Source organism: Cucurbita maxima, unplaced genomic scaffold, assembly GCF_002738345.1.
Source record: "Cucurbita maxima cultivar Rimu unplaced genomic scaffold, Cmax_1.0 Cma_Scf00001, whole genome shotgun sequence".
Classification (NCBI taxonomy): domain Eukaryota; kingdom Viridiplantae; phylum Streptophyta; class Magnoliopsida; order Cucurbitales; family Cucurbitaceae; genus Cucurbita; species Cucurbita maxima.
This window is the reverse complement of record NW_019272017.1, coordinates 1,344,299-1,359,749: the sequence shown is the minus strand read 5'-3', so window position 1 is coordinate 1,359,749 and position 15,451 is coordinate 1,344,299. Positions and strand designations below refer to the sequence as shown.

The 15,451-nt window shown below is 36.5% G+C and overlaps 2 protein-coding genes and 1 long non-coding RNA gene across 8 annotated transcripts; 1 reads left to right on the top strand and 2 right to left on the bottom strand.

Annotated features, from left to right (window-relative positions):
* Window positions 1-3,568: 3,568 nt before the first annotated feature.
* On the bottom strand, window positions 3,569-5,935 carry LOC111485722 (cytokinin dehydrogenase 6-like). 2 transcript variants are annotated; one of them, XM_023132733.1, is made up of 5 exons: window positions 5,240-5,935; window positions 4,975-5,102; window positions 4,624-4,887; window positions 4,280-4,542; window positions 3,569-4,187 (listed from the first exon to the last, which is right to left on the bottom strand). In XM_023132733.1, exons 1-5 carry the CDS (start codon window positions 5,910-5,912, stop codon window positions 3,866-3,868), a joined length of 1,650 nt encoding a protein of 549 aa, XP_022988501.1. In that variant the 5' UTR covers window positions 5,913-5,935; the 3' UTR covers window positions 3,569-3,865. The 2 variants fall into 2 exon arrangements, with proteins under 2 accessions (XP_022988501.1, XP_022988509.1); XM_023132741.1 differs by having other exon boundaries at window positions 4,280-4,569; window positions 4,633-4,887.
* Window positions 5,087-14,753, bottom strand: LOC111485683 (pentatricopeptide repeat-containing protein At3g12770). 3 transcript variants are annotated; one of them, XM_023132677.1, is made up of 3 exons: window positions 14,315-14,753; window positions 11,438-13,439; window positions 5,087-5,308 (listed from the first exon to the last, which is right to left on the bottom strand). In XM_023132677.1, the coding sequence occupies exons 1-2, from the start codon at window positions 14,410-14,412 to the stop codon at window positions 11,444-11,446; spliced, it is 2,094 nt and encodes a 697-aa protein (XP_022988445.1). In that variant the 5' UTR covers window positions 14,413-14,753; the 3' UTR covers window positions 5,087-5,308; window positions 11,438-11,443. The 3 variants fall into 3 exon arrangements, with proteins under 3 accessions (XP_022988445.1, XP_022988437.1, XP_022988451.1); XM_023132669.1 differs by lacking the exon at window positions 5,087-5,308 and having other exon boundaries at window positions 11,133-13,439; XM_023132683.1 differs by lacking the exon at window positions 5,087-5,308 and having other exon boundaries at window positions 11,151-13,421; window positions 14,315-14,752.
* On the top strand, window positions 6,454-9,910 carry LOC111485775. 3 transcript variants are annotated; one of them, XR_002718714.1, is made up of 3 exons: window positions 6,454-6,588; window positions 6,873-6,941; window positions 9,744-9,910. It is a non-coding gene; the product is annotated as an uncharacterized LOC111485775 (long non-coding RNA). The 3 variants fall into 3 exon arrangements; XR_002718713.1 differs by having other exon boundaries at window positions 6,497-6,588; window positions 6,873-7,072; XR_002718712.1 differs by lacking the exon at window positions 9,744-9,910 and having other exon boundaries at window positions 6,497-6,588; window positions 6,873-7,178.
* Window positions 14,754-15,451: the final 698 nt, after the last annotated feature.

Here is a 15,451-nt window from a genome sequence, read left to right as displayed (position 1 = left end):
TTCCAACTGCCTCTCTCCTCCTTGTCTACATACATCCATTATGTAAAATCAATTTCCCTTTTTCTTTTTTCCTTATCATTTTTTAATTATTATTATTTTCTTTTTCTTTTTTTAAATAAAATTTAATTTCACACATGTACGACAAAAATGCACGGTTTCTGAGATTCCTTTATTATTTTTAATTATAAATTCATTTCTTTTTAAAAAATTTAAAATATATACAAAAATCATAGGCAACATTCAAATATAATTTATTACTCAAATATAACTTAGGTCGATTTTTATATACTTCAATTGTTAATTATAATAACAATAATAGTAAGACAGATAATTTATATTTCACGCGTCTTATCAAATTTGAGATATTGATTTTCAGTCGACGATGTGAAATAAATAAGAAAAGTGTCAGACATTCGAAAAGAGACAAGTTGTGTGGTATAACGGCGCATAGGACTTTGATGTATAAGAAACATAAATTTTAAGCAAAGTTGAATTATGAGTTTGAATTTTAAGTGCAAACTTTAAATCATTTAATGGAAAAATCAAAAGTTTTATCGCTTCCATGATAATAATTATTATACTTTCAATTATTACGATAAAGAGTAAGATTATGAATAAGAAATTGTAACATTAGCAGATATTATATAAAAAAAAAATGTTTCATTTTCTTCCCAATCAACCAATATGGGATCTCACCGTTCACTCTCCTTTGGGCCTCAACATCCTTACTGGCACACCGTTCTAATACATCTGTAAGAGTTCAAGCCTACTGCTAATAGATATTGTTCGCTTTGGTTTGTTACGTATCGTCGTCAATCTCACGATTTTAAAATGCGTTTGATAAGGAGAGATTTCTACGTTCTTGTAAAAGAATGTGACGTGGGATCTCATAGAAATAATCTAATCCTTTGTTGTGGGACTTCTGTCCATATTTTAATTAAAAAATATTTTAAAATTTTGAAAAAAAATCTAAAATAATATTTTAAAATTTTAAAAAGGTCTATTCCTAATTTTTTTTTTATTAATTTCTTTATATAATTTATTCAACGTATAAGATACTTTAGAGAGAATTAAAATTACCATAATTATCTGAATTTGGTACAAAGTTGGAAGAAATTGAAATTTATTATTATTTTTTTCCCTTAACAATGGAATTAAATCGAAAAAGTTTAAAAACTAAAATTCAAATTTAAATGCTTAAAAAAGGGGTATATTGACACGTGTAACCTATTAATAGACTGTGAAGAGGACTTTCTCCCGCGAATTCCTATTTCCTGCAAGGGTCTCCGAATCGGAGTGCAGAGTTCTTCGGAAGCCTTCATTGGCGACGCGACGACAGGTCTTCTCTTTCTTTCTTACTCTTTTGCCAATCGTTGAAATAAATTTTACATTTGCCTCTTTTCCATTAATTCTGAATAAGATTCAGTCATCTCTCCTTTTATGATCGTTGAATTTCAACGATCACATTAATTCTGAATAAGATTCAGTCATCTCTCCTTTTATGATCGTTGAATTTCAACGATCGAAGTTTTAAGAGTTTTATGTTGAGTTGATGATGCTTGATTACAGAAACTGTTGAAAATGAAACGACGTATAATTGATTGAATTTGTTGGTGATGTTTTTTGCTATTCTATTCAATTATATAACTTGTCCTTGAGTTATTGAAATTGAAATTGAGCCCGCATTCACTACCCGATTAACGCAATTCTGACCTACTTGGAGCATCTGAGTTTCCTGTAAAACAAAGATGAGTGAAAAAGAGATGTAAGTTTGTTATGTGTAAACAGAGCGTGTTTCTCTGTAATTACTTCTTTACAGTTTAAAACAGATTTGAATGGAAGTGCTTGCCTTTGCCTGTGCTCTATCTAGTATGAACTGCGGCGAGGTTTTCAGTTCTACTTCTCAATTGAGGTGGGATCTCACAATTCACTCCTTTCGAGGCCAGCGTCCTTGTTGGCACTTGTTCTCTTCTCTAATCAATGTAGGACGTTCTTGCTAGTACACCACTTCATGTCCACCCCGGCACCCCCTTTGGAACTTAGCTTCTTCGCAGGCACACTCTTATATCATTTGTAACATTTCAAGTTTACCACTATCAGATATTGTCCTCTTTGGACTTTTCCTTCCGAATTTTTCAGGCTTTCCCTCAAAGTTTTTAAATCGATCAGCCTCCTCGAGAAAGGTTTCCACAACCTAGAAAAAAATGGAAACAAGTACGCTGGAGGGAACAGCTATGGTGGCTTACTTAGGCCTTCTTTTTTTTTTTTCGTCCTTTTTTTTTTGTATTAGTAGTCACTAAACTCAAGTATATTCTGAGGCTCTAATACCAATTGACGTAAAGTTAATAGCTTTTTGTACTGAAATTGTTGTTGGTGAGTTCTTTTTACTTTCTACGTCATGATCTAGACACGATGAGAATAAAGATCAAATTAGAGAAATTTGAGATGTGCTCGAAATCTATATCCTTACATTTATTGTACTTAAAAAATAATATTTTTATAAAATTGAGAACTCAACAACCTAATTGAATCCAAAGCTTGGGCAACCATGGGGTTATTATTTGTTGTAGGATTACATTGAAAAGTATGCATAGGATTGCACATGAAATGGGGGGAAAATGTTGTAGGACCCCACCACGAACCTATGTGATTCTCTACCAATGTACCAAAAGATATCAAAAGATGGAAAAGCGAAGCAATAATGCTACTTACCAAAGCTCCTTAATATTTTCATCTAAGATTTTGAATGTCATTCCAGCCGAAGCGAAGCATTAAGCCTTCAGGTCCTTCTACTTTATCATTATTTCATTTTCTTGTGGGCTTAGAAGGTTGTAGAAGGCCCAAGAAGTGAAAATATATAAATAACAAAAGATAGATTAGTTCTTCCCTTAGCTAGTGCATTATTTTTTAAACTTTGAAGGATGATGATATCGGATCATATGACTGTTAATTTCTTTTTTCTCCAATCGCTGTTAGAACTCTTGTTTTATCAAACTTGGGTGAATGAGGATGATGTGCTTCTCTACTTAGTTTTCAGTTGGTTGTTTGTGAACATTTTGTTTCTCAATTCTTCAAGAGAAACTGATATTTTCTATGCAACCAGGTTTCTCAATTTCGAAGGAAATTGGTGACTGTTAAGGCCATTCTTTGAGAGATTAAAATGGAAAAAGAAGATTTTAAAAAGATCTTCGAGGATAAAACTAGAGAAATTAAAGATGTATGGAAAGGGCACTCAACCAAAATGAACTTGACGAGCCACTATTAATTTAATTAGTGGCTCGTCAAGTTCATTTTGGTTAAGTATATAGAGAAATTAACCCTCAATGCAGCAGCAGATAATTGGTCAAGTATTTAGCGCGAGTCTGTGTCATGTTGGGTTTAGTGCTTCGGTTTAAGTCGCAGCCGTCGGAAATGCAGAGAATTAATTGAATAAGACTGAAAATGCTTATAAATTTTAGATTTTTAGTGAAACTTCTGAAGTTCATTACTCATGACAACCAGTTGGTACAAGTATGGAAAATTGAGTTCAGTTGAAGCTATGAATATGTAGATGCAGAGATGCCTTGGGTAAACAAAGATTACTGCCTCTGAACTATCAATATCTTATAAAAAATGATGAGGACACAGTCTTTTCCTGGATTTATCATATGCGTAATGCTGTATTACACTACACAATTGATATCTACATCTACTGTCCTTCATTGTTTCTCACCCCTTCCCAAATTTACTTGATAAATCCGTATTTTATTTGACACCTTCTTTAATCAAATTTGAATCATTCTGCAGTTACCTTGTTATAACCTATACTCTAAGGAGAAAAGGCGCAGAATATACTTGTACATCTACAGTTCAAGTGTGGGAGGCATCATGACAAGGGTTTAGCCTTTTTGAATATTCTTTGACCTGGAGCAAGTATTGCCAACGGGTCATAAGCCCTTTTTCTCTCTACATATGTTTCCCACATTGGCCCAAAATGGGCCTGCCATTCTTTCCTTGTAGTGTAATGTGGCAAATATTGTTTCGCTCCTAGATTGGCTGTTTTACAGAAGTCCAGAATTCTCGTGTTTTGTGTTAAGATGTATTCTAAGCTGTCGTTTCCTCTAGACCAGGGAACTGCAGAGGTTAGAAATGCAACCAGGTAGAAAATATCCTCCTCTGGAATAACTACGGATGTTCTATTGTCCCACCTGAAACTCAGTAATAATTAATAGAATCAGTATAATATAATATAATATAATACATATTGCAAGAACATTTAACTTGTTAGATCATTAATTACTTTGATTTGTTAACCGGATAGATTAGGACAGGGCCGTTGCTTGTTTCCTTCAGGATATTGCCAAAAACCCCTTCTGCAAATTCTTTTATTTTGCTTTTTGGGATTAGGAGATTCAGCCATGGGTGTGGGACTTCCCACAACCCTTTTGACTGTAATTTCACGGCCGATACTTGAACTCTGTCCAGGAATTCCACATATGTAACTTCTGATATGAAAAGCGTTGATGGGATATAACTCAACCGAGACAACAACCGCTTGATTTCCTGCATGGTAAAAGCATGTTCATGTAGCTGCCATTTATTTTCACATTTTTCACATATATTTATTTAGTATGGATACTTCACCAGATCGACATTGTTGTTGTCCTTGTTGTGGTGAAAGTACTTTGCCAATTCTAGGCAGTAAAGAATTTTTCCTTCAGACTTGAACTGGCTTGCTTGAACAGGGTCTTGTGGATCGAATGATGATCTCCAATTATTTAGAAGACCAGTTCTGTTTATTATCACGAATCCTTCAATATAATCGAATGTATTTTCTCCAGATATTAACAGCTCCTGCTCTCTGGTAAATGTTGTGAAGTCAAAGTACAATACTCTTATCCATTTTACCTGTCAAGGATAGAAGAATTGGGTTAGAACAGCCCTTCATAGTTACTTTAGACTAGATTCAAAGTTCCTTTAGAACACTAATCTTACCATAGTTGGCGCTGGTTCAAGTAGAATTTTTGCCCGTGTGATAATTCCAAATTGGCCTAACCCTCCAAGAACACTGTAAAAGAGGTCACTGTTCTGTTCCTTTGAGCAGTTTACCACGTCCCCTTTTCCTGAAGTCAGTTTCACTCCATTTGTCAGTTACCATAACAATATAGCATCCAGGAAATGGCGTTCGCCATTTACCTTGCATGGATTTCCTATCACATTACTTTTGTATACGTATAGTATAATGTATATGGCAACGAACCTGTTACAACCTCCAGCTGATGAACGTTGCTGATCTGAGGGCCATGTCGAAATGCCTGTCCACTGATCCCTGCATTGGATAAAGTACCCCCAACCGTTAGATGTAGGTAGTCTGTCCATGATTTTGGTGTTAGTCCATATTTCAAGCTCTCCTGCAGGATATTTATCCATAACTCCCCTCCAGAAACATCGATGTATGTGAAGCTTCTGGTATGAACAACCTGCATTTGAGGGCCCTGGAGTGATTCCATGTTAATCACAACTCCTCGGTGGGCCTGTGCTTGGCCATGAAGTGAGTGGCCATGGCCTCTAGCTGCAACTGTGAGCTCTGAACCAGGTCCCATCTTCCAAATATGCTTTATCGTCATGGCGATATCAGAAACCGATGATGGATGCAGTATTGCTGCAGGGTAGTATTGATATCTATTACCAAAATCTCTTGCAGCAAATTCCACTTTTTCAAATTCAAAATGGCCGTTGATGTAAAGCATTCTTAGCGAAAAAGGGATGCCTGTGAAGCATAGATTCATCCTAACAGCAATACAGCTCAGGAACAAAATCATGAAGCTTCGAATCGAAAGCATGTTGGTTTGTTTGAGGAAACTAACTGGTGGGTATCGTAATTTTCTCTGGCTACAAGTCTCTGAAGTTAAAGATGAAAGGATTGGTAACATGTTTTGTTATTTCTAAAGAGGAGAAAAAGGCAGAGGAGGTGTAGGAGGGCCTAGAAAAGGCTGAATTGGAGGTGGTTTTAAAGGGAGGTTAAGATCATAGTGGCCGAGTCAACTAGACTTCAGTTTGGAGAATACGTATGAAGACTGCCTACTTAGGGAAGAGTTAGGAGAAATCTTTCCACTTTTTTAAACAGTTAAGCTTTTCCCACGAAAGACAAACAGGTTCTCATTAACCTTGTTAAGGATTGTTTCCCATTTTTAGAAAAGGAAAAAAAGGCAAGGCAAGGCCTTGGCCGGAAAACGTATTCCTCTGCCTTTTCTCTGACTGGTAATGCATATGCTTGTGTCTCACTGACATTAATGATGAGGCTACTCTAATCCTTGAATCCTATTATTGTCGGAATTTAACATTGCGTATCTAGTTTCAGATTCAGTCAGAGGAGAGTGGCCCATGTTGATTCATTGGAGAAGAAGACAGAAGGATCAGAGGGTCACCAGAGGGTCCATCATACACGTGATATTTAACTGCCTGCATGCTTTTTAGGGAGAAGAGATATGATGGGGATTGTGTCGGGGCCACTCTTACGGGTTAAGCAAGGGGAAAGGAGAGCGAACATGGGGCTGACACCTTCTTGGTGGAACTCAACACCACTCTTACACCTATCCACTTCCACAGGTTTGAAAGATTCGATCTTGTTTACATTGTTATTTACCATTAAAATACAATCTCAGTGGCAATTATTGCATTCCTTCCTTTTTGTTGCAATTTGTTTGTGACAACCAATCAGAAGTTTACATCTTTCCCCTCTTTCCTTTATGCTACATGCCAATTCAACTCTGGCTCTCTCAAGAAAATGAAATACAGGAAAATTAGTCAATATCTACATCATGTGGCACACTAAATATTGTACTCTGATGCCGTTTTTTTTTTCCTTTCTTTCCTATAACTGTGTCCTGCAGCATTCTTCAATGGAAATAGGCAAAGTTTTGGGATCCAATCAAAATTTGCCTAATGGTTCGTCCTCCTGAGTACCTTCTAGATTTTTCATTGTGCTGACAACATCTATCATGCCCTCAACTTACATTTGACTTGTGGCGTTACAAAAGTGAAGCTATTTAAGGTTGTCAGAGGTTTGGGCTTGTTGGGATGAAAATGACCTGTAAGTTTTATATGCAAAATCATTTTGAAAACTGCGTTTGAGATCTGCTCTTCTCTTCAGAGGCAAAGCCATCCCCTTTGTGATTATAAAATTAAGATTGTGATAATTGGATATGGATATTGCAATCTCTTGCTTTTTTTATCAAAATATGAAGTTTGTAGTGTGAATTCCAGACTTCATCCGCCCATTTGTGGTGAAAAACCAAAATGATGATTGCATGTTTTCTAGAAGGAGACCGACCACCAATAAATTAATCCGTTTTTGGCTCTTTAGCTTAGTGGACTCTTCATTGTGTTGGAGCTCTACCCCTATCCTCCATCCCCACTTTAACACCGACGAATTAAGTTACATCATGGGGCATCTCCTGTCCATCAATTGCCTGCTCTTGGGGACTGCAGGATTCTCTTTCAGCTGTGTAAAGTTCTTAAATCCAATCACTTCAACATTGCCTTAACATGAAATCTTAGGTGGACCTTATAGGAATAGAACCCAGCATTGTATGGTTAAAGAAGGAAATGAAGAAGGGTAAGGAAAGAAGTCAGAAATTATCGCTTGCTTGTTGATGACGACGAGTAGATTAGCTTGTGTAATGGCCCAGTTCCACCGCTTGCAGATATTGTCCTCTTTGGGCTTCCCCTCAAGGCTTTAAAATGTGTCTCTTAAAAAAAGATTTTCACACACTTATAAAGGGTGTTTTGTTCTCCTCTCCAACTGATGTAGGACATCACAGTTTGGGACGAGGATTGCCACCTGTGTTATAATGGTATTAGAAGAAGGATTGGTTGGACAAACTTTATGAAATGTGAATCCTTATCATGTTCCCTATCCCCACTTTTGATAATATTCCTCTTCAGTGATCGTTTGTTTTTTTATCTTCTTTATAGCCGAAAAATCTAAGGACTAAAGAATCTCTTCCTAATCATTTTTGTCTAAACCTTCTTTTGATTGTAAAATATTGGAGGAAATCTGGAGGGCAATGCCAACAAAAGCAATGTAAAATTTAGCATTATCGTCAAAGCCAAGAAACCACACGTAGGCATTCTACAAAAATGATTGTTGAGCATAGTTACAATGACTTTATTTCATGTCACTTGCCAAATATGCAATTACAGTACTCTGTTCATTTTTGTTACAATCATTCCCATTATCTTTGTCGTTTTGTTTATTTATTCTACTGAATAATTATAATTACTTCCCGAAAGTTGGTGAAATATGCATTTTAGGGGAGGCTGGGAAATGAACTGTCTCCCATTATCTGACTAATATATTTATATATTCCTTTGTTAGTTGACAAATTATGATTATGTTTTGTTTCCAGCTTTAAACATTTGTTCTTCTCCCTCTCTGGATCATGTGGACAAAGTTGTGGGAAATTGTTATCATGTTTTTTGTCCAAGTTCACGACCGACTGTTGTTTTTCTGATCTGCAAGATCTCACTTTGGTGTGCCTAGCTAGGATAGCACTCAAGAAGTTTGGATTTTTTTAGTTGCCCCACCGCACCCAGGAATATGAATCCATTTTAAACAAAACTAGGTTCTTTGATCATAATCATGCACATTTTTTGCCTTTCAAAACTTACCATTCAGTCAACATTTAGAAGCATAATTATTTGAAACTGACCCTTCAAACAACGAAATAGAATGCAGAAAAGAAATGTGAAATAAGATTAGCTTAGCTAAATGCATGCGTTGTTGATCCGTCCTTTTTTTTTTCCCCCATCTTTTTGTGCACTAAAATCCCTACCATTTCTAGTCAAGACCAGTACTTGTTTTGTTTTTGAAACATCCATTTTGGATCTTGATTCAATCTTTCTGATAGCTAAGTTTGCTGAACTGTCAACTAATAAATGCATGCATCTAATTATGAGAGAGTTTGCCTTTACTTTTTGCTTTTTTATGTCTGTGTTTGATTTTAAAACGAAGTGGTAGAAAATTTAAAATGGGATGGAACTTAGCTTTCACCAGTGTGGTCCTTTTGCGTAAACAAGCTGAAGTAGGCCAAATTAATGGCTGTTCTAATCACAGTGTTTCTTTATGACAAGAAAGGAGTTGTATGTACTCTTTTCATCAAGTCTTCAAATTGTAGTTTAGAATTTGGAATGGATTTTGTGCTTGTAGTTGTTTTTTAGAAGTGTTTTTGTGGGGTTTGATGTGAAAAGTTCTTTCTAAGCGAACGAGTTACCTCAGGCTCTTCTTATTCAAAGTCAATAGTCATGTGGGAAATTATAACTTGATATGATGTATAGATATTATCGGAAAAATGTTAATATTTAAGAATTTTCTTATTACACTCGTGAAAATAAAATGTAGCTCTTGATATCTTTACATTGATATGATATCTACCACATAAATAAGCTTCCGATGATCATTTATTCAAATAAATTAATAACTTTTACAAGTTTCTTCTTTCCTTGAATTTCTTGTAGATATATTTTTGATTGGTGAGATGTCTTCATCTGCTCACTTCTTATGTCTTGTCTAATGGGTCTTGCAGGTTTGAATGGGTAACTAGTTTGAAAGCAAATAAGTTGTCCAAATAGAGAGAAAAGTGATTGGGAAAAATGTCACTTATGCATGAGTCCAATCCAAAGCCTTGTTCATGGAGAATGTGCTTTGTTTTGAATATCTTAATCTAATGGTGTGATCTGAATCATTTGAACTCTTCTTTCAGGTCAAAAAGTCAGTTCCCCTCTGCCTGCATCTAAGTGGTGTATTCAACCACATTAAACTTGCTTCTTCAGGTAACGCCATGTGCTGCTGCTTATTTAATGAATTGGGTAGGTGTGGATCCAATTGTAGAGTTGTGACACAGACTTATTCAATGTTTGCTTGCACTAATGGGAGTCTATAGAATCTGTCTTTGAAGATCTTCCTCGTGCCTTTTGGATTAACTGTAGGGGAAAATAAGTGAGTTTGAAGCTTAAAAACATGTTTTTTTAGAGTTCATAATATTTATTTGAGGGTAGTGATTCAAACTTCTGATCTATAAACTCGTTCATGTTTTGTTTTCTTTTTTGATTCACTATGATTTAACCACTAAAGCAAATGGTTTAAATTTCAATGGCCTAGCTCTCTAGAGGTTAATAAATAATGTGACTCTAGAAAAGTGTACAGAAAACAATAATAACAAAAGAAAAAGAAAGTTAGGAGCAGAGGCAAACCATAATAAAAGTTTAAACCCTAATGGAAAGCATGTGATGAATATAGAGTGGTGAGTGGTTGATATTGACTTAGTCTACGCTTTGATTAGGACATAGTGGTTTTGAACACTTGAAATTTCAGTGAACAGTGTTTGAGTTGCAGCTACTTTAACCACAAAACCACAATCTTCTTCATCATTAACTAAACCCATTATTTTCCCTTTGAATCTTTGGAAGAGTTCAATCATATTACCCAACACCAGCTTTCATGTTGTGAGCCATTCAATCTCAATTGGTCAATGAGTATCCATTAGCCATTGCTAAATGTTGACAATCCCACCACCTTCCACTTTTAAGATTTTAAGAACTTGAAAAGTTGTTTGCAACTTATTTAGTTGGATGATTTTTAATACCGTGTTATAAGAGGTCGTAAATGGCAAAACTTGTGATTAAATTTAAAGGAAGCATGAATTTAGTTCTTGCAAACCTAAAATTTAAGAAAATGTTAGAGAAACTACTTCTGATGTTATTGTAAAATCAATAGATAGATGGTTGGATGGATGGCTTCATAGATTGATAAACTAATTTGTTCAAACGGTTGGGTATAAATCCTCAGCAAATTTCGAGTTCCATAACCACCGCTCTGTCGTCTTAATTGACCAAAACTCTTTGTGGGATCTAGGTTAGGGCGCCGTTAGGCACCACAACCCAACTCCGCATCGCCCATCAGCAAAACTTAACTATTCTTAACTAGAGGTCAGAGTTCTTCCGAATCGCTAGTCAGCAAAACTTAACTAATTAAGATATACATTCTTAACTAGAGGTAACTAATTAAAATATATATTCTTAACTAGAAGTTAGAGTTCTATCGATCTAAATCCTAACCTTCAGAGTGAATCAATTAACTTCGACAAGAAAAATTATCACATAAATTCATGTGATGCCAGGTAGAATTCTTATTAAAATGCATAACAAAAATTTGACATGTTTTTCTCCAATATAACTAAAATAGAATGTTCGGAAGCATCTCAAACAGAAAATTATAATAGATCAAACTTGAACATTGAAAAAAAAGGCACATGAAGGGGCAATGGATTGGTTACCATTTCACAGAAAAATTGGACTTTCTTCAATTTCACATCAGAATCAAGGATGGTTAGTATAGGCCAAAAGAAAATCAGCAAATTCATTACGTGTAAGGTTGAAGTCAGTAAAGAATACTAACCAAGCTTCACCAAAAATCTCCGCACGAACAAACTCCATCTTTGAAATGATGAAAGCGTTTCCCATCTCGAATAATTATTTCCCTATCGACAAGCTTCGATATTAGCTTTATCGCTGAATGGCAATTAACGCATGCACGGAGATTTTTCGTTATTCTAAGTGTTGTTCCAGGAGCAGTACTGATGATGCCATAAGCAACTGCTAACCTCTCACTATGGTTACAAAGAGTTTCCTCAATCTCCTCATGATTCAAGTCATGTAGAACAGATTCCATATGAGCAACATAACCAGCTGCCTTTAATCTCCTCTCCAATCTATCAAGTTCTTCAAAGATTTCCTTCGATCTCGGATGTGATCTATCTCCAACATGGAACGTTTCGAGATTTCCATTGATCTCAATCGAACTATGTCCGAGGTCCTTGTTCAGTCCTTTCTGCGTCATCATTAATCGAACGTTCGCCACTTGGTTCCATAAATGGGCAGAAGCATATAAGTTTGAGAGTTGTACATAATGACCTGTATTATATGGATCTAATAAGAAAAGCTGTTCTGCAGCTATCTCTCCCAACCTCACTTGACGATGGATCTTACATCCACTTAAAAGTGCCCCCCAAACACTAACTCCAGGTTTAATGGGCATGCTCATAATAAAATCATAAGCTCGATTCAAATAGCCTGCACGTCCCAGAAGATCGACCACGCAAGAGTAATGCTGGTGATGCGGTTCAATCCCGTGGTCTTGCATCTGGTGGAAAAGCTCCCATCCCTCTTTTACAAGACCCGAGTTTTTACATGCTGTGAGAAGGCCAACAAAAGTAACGTCGTTCGGACGAATTCCAGATTGCTTCATTCTGTTGTAAAGGTCGATGGCTTCTTGTCCATGACCGTGTAATCCATACCCCATAATCATAGCACTCCATGAGACAATGTCTTTATCGACCATTCTATCGAAAACACTACGAGCAAAACATATGCTTCCACATTTTGCATGCATATCTATAAGGGCTGTGTTCACGAAAACATCGTCTCGGTACTCACTCTTAGAGATATAACCATCCAACCATCTTGCTAGTTCAAGAGACCCCACTTGGGCAACGGCTAGAATAGCAGACCTCACAGTAACAGAATCGACCCCGATATTCTTTGAAATCATCTTACGGAATAGCTCGATTGCTTCTTCACCATATCCATTTTTTGCATAACCAGAAATCATAGCATTCCACAAAAGTAAATTTGGTTTTTCCATCTGATTAAAGAAAAATCTAGCAATTTCCACCCGTCCAAGTTTAGCATACATGTTAGTGAGCGAGACCACTATATCGGGTTCAAATTCTAGACCCAATTTAGTCACTAAGCTATGGATGGCTTTTCCTTGCCCCAAATCCTCCATGTCTGTGTAGGCTGTCATAACACTAACAAGGACAATCCAATCAAGTTTCACAGTACTTTGCCTCATATCTTTGAAAACTCTCAACGCGTCCATGGGATCGCCATTCTGAACATACCCAGAAATGATGGACGTCCACGAAACAACAGTTCTATTATGTAACTTATCGAAGACGAGTCTAGCAGATGAGGTTTGGCCATATCTAGCATACATTGACACAAGACTGTTCTGCACAAACACATTTGATCCAAAGCCATATTTAAACGTCTGGCTATGCATCTGTTTACCTATTCCTTCAACCGACATTCCACCGCACGCTTTAAGCACATACAAAAATGTGAAGCAATCTGGGTTCACCCCTGACACTTGCATATCCTTATACATTCTGATAGCACCAGCAAAAATATTGTTCTGAGTGTAGCCCTTTATGATGCCATTCCACAACAAGATATCTGGTTCTAAGACTTCACGAAAAACCTTATGCGCGTAGTTAACATCTCTGAGATGCAAACATGCATTGACAAATTTGATAACCAAGAAACCACACTTGTATAGCCCAGACACAATTAACTGCACGTATAATTGATCCAAATGCTTCCTACAGGATGAGTTACAACTTAGAAAGTTCAAACTTTCTCGGGAAATACAGAGAAAATGGAGGAAAATGACATAGAAAGTAGGACAAACATTCATTAAGAAATAAACATTGAAAGAAAAAGTAACTCCAAGGCATTTCATAATCATCTCAATGAAATGTTAGGTCCAAATAAGCTTGCCTCCCCATTTTCAACCGCTATAGATAGACTATAAGGCAATAGCTCTATGACTTTCCCTCAAGGTTTTTAAAACACGCCTGCTAGAGAGAGGTTTCAACACCCTTATAAAGAATGTTTCGTTTTCCTCTCCAATCGATGTGGGATCTCACAATCCACCCCTCTTCAGGGCCCAGCGTCATCGCTGGCACTCGTTCCCTTCTCTAATCGATGTGAGACCCAACGTCCTTGCTGACACACTGCCTCGTGCCCACCCCCTTCGAGGTTCAGCCTTCTTGCTGGCACATCGTCCGGTATTTGGCTCTGATACAATTTGTAATGGCTCAAACTTGCCGCTAGTAGATATTGTCCTCTTTGGGCTTACCCTCAAAGTTTTTAAAACGCATGGAGAGGTTTCCACGTCCTTATAAAAGAAATGTTTCGTTCTCCTCCCCATGGAATCTCACCAAAACAGTGTTTTGAAGTCACATATGAAATCACAAGTTGGTCATCTACTAGAAATACTAAATATACAGCTGATTTCTAACCTCAAATGGTATAAAGTTAGCTAAAAATCTCAATCCAACCAAGCTAATAAGATAACTAATATTCAATATATAATATCCTTTCTCTATAACCTAAACACGAGCCACAGCTAGGCGAGCGCATTCAAACCACAAACATTGATACTTCCAATCACAGAAAAGGGCCTTGAAAGTAGAAACTGAAAGTGAAATACCTCCTCAATAAAGCCTCTTGCGAGGTTGCCGCCGCCTTTGAGAGAGCTGTAGATAGCGACGTCAAGGAGAGAGAGAGCGAAAATGAATGCAAAGACATGGCTGGAAGTCCGAGGAACTGCAGAGGCCAGCTCCGTCAAATCCCTGTCTTCCCGCTGATGAAGTTCTTCGGAGAAGCAAGTACCGACGAAGCTGTACGATTGCAGCAGCTTGAGAGACTGAGGTGATATGGCGGCGGCCGGCGAGGATGGACCCCATAATTGTTGAAATTGAGGAGAATCGCCATCGTGCTTACGATTCGACAGAAAACTGTTCTGTTTCTTGTAACCCAGCGAAAAACAATTCAATCCCAATTCGTTTTCGAATCAACATTCTTTCTTGTTTCCCTAATTTTGGTTTGGTAATTCTAATTTCAAATAATTTATATGGAATGAAATTCATCTTTCACCCCTTCTTAGGTTATTTATATATATATATATATATATATATATATATATATTAATTAATGAAAATATTCTTAAATTTCTTAGTAAAGTCTCTGAAATATTAGTTGAGCACTATTCAAATTGGTCTATTAGCTTATAGCTTTTAACCCTATTTTCTTTCAATAATATTGGATCCATCTTGTATTTTTGTCTGGCTAACTAAAACGGAAGAACTTAGTTCCACAATCCCTAATGAAGGTCTATAATTAGTAGGGCTCCATCCTTATCACCAAATATCATCACCAAGTGAAAGAGAAGACGACGTCCAAATCAAAATTTCTCAAGGTTTCAAATTGAAACACTTCAATAGCATCTAGACGCTCAAACTATAGTTAATCAAGCTAATTCACGTGCATACACAAACATCTATACGTTGTACTAGAGCATCTCAAATGAGTGTTGAAAGCATTCTTCCTCAAAACACATACAAATTAGAAATTTTTCGTCTTTAGCACGAGACCCATCTTAAGACTTAGCTGAATTTACGTAGATTTCTACTGACGTGTAATTTTTAACGTTTAAATGTATTATTAATTTTTTTAAAACTTAAGCTTAAATAAGGGTGCAGAGGAAGATTCTGGAAGTGAGGATGAAATGATTGAACAAAGAGAAGGAATAAGAAGCTTAAGATAAGAAAGAAAGAAAGCATTTATT

Excerpts from the sequence above, each read along its gene's own strand:
- LOC111485722 (XM_023132741.1), bottom strand. The coding sequence starts at position 5,912 with ATGTTACCAATCCTTTCATCTTTAACTTCAGAGACTTGTAGCCAGAGA. Across the intron at positions 5,103-5,239 it reads TCAGCTGGAGGTTGTAACAG|GAAAAGGGGACGTGGTAAAC; the intron begins GTTCGTTGCCAT and ends AACTGACTTCAG. Across the intron at positions 4,570-4,632 it reads ACAACAAGGACAACAACAAT|CTACATGAACATGCTTTTAC; the intron begins GTCGATCTGGTG and ends AATAAATGGCAG.
- LOC111485683 (XM_023132677.1), bottom strand. The coding sequence starts at position 14,412 with ATGTCTTTGCATTCATTTTCGCTCTCTCTCTCCTTGACGTCGCTATCT. Across the intron at positions 13,440-14,314 it reads CAAGAGGCTTTATTGAGGAG|TTGTAACTCATCCTGTAGGA; the intron begins GTATTTCACTTT and ends GAACTTTCTAAG.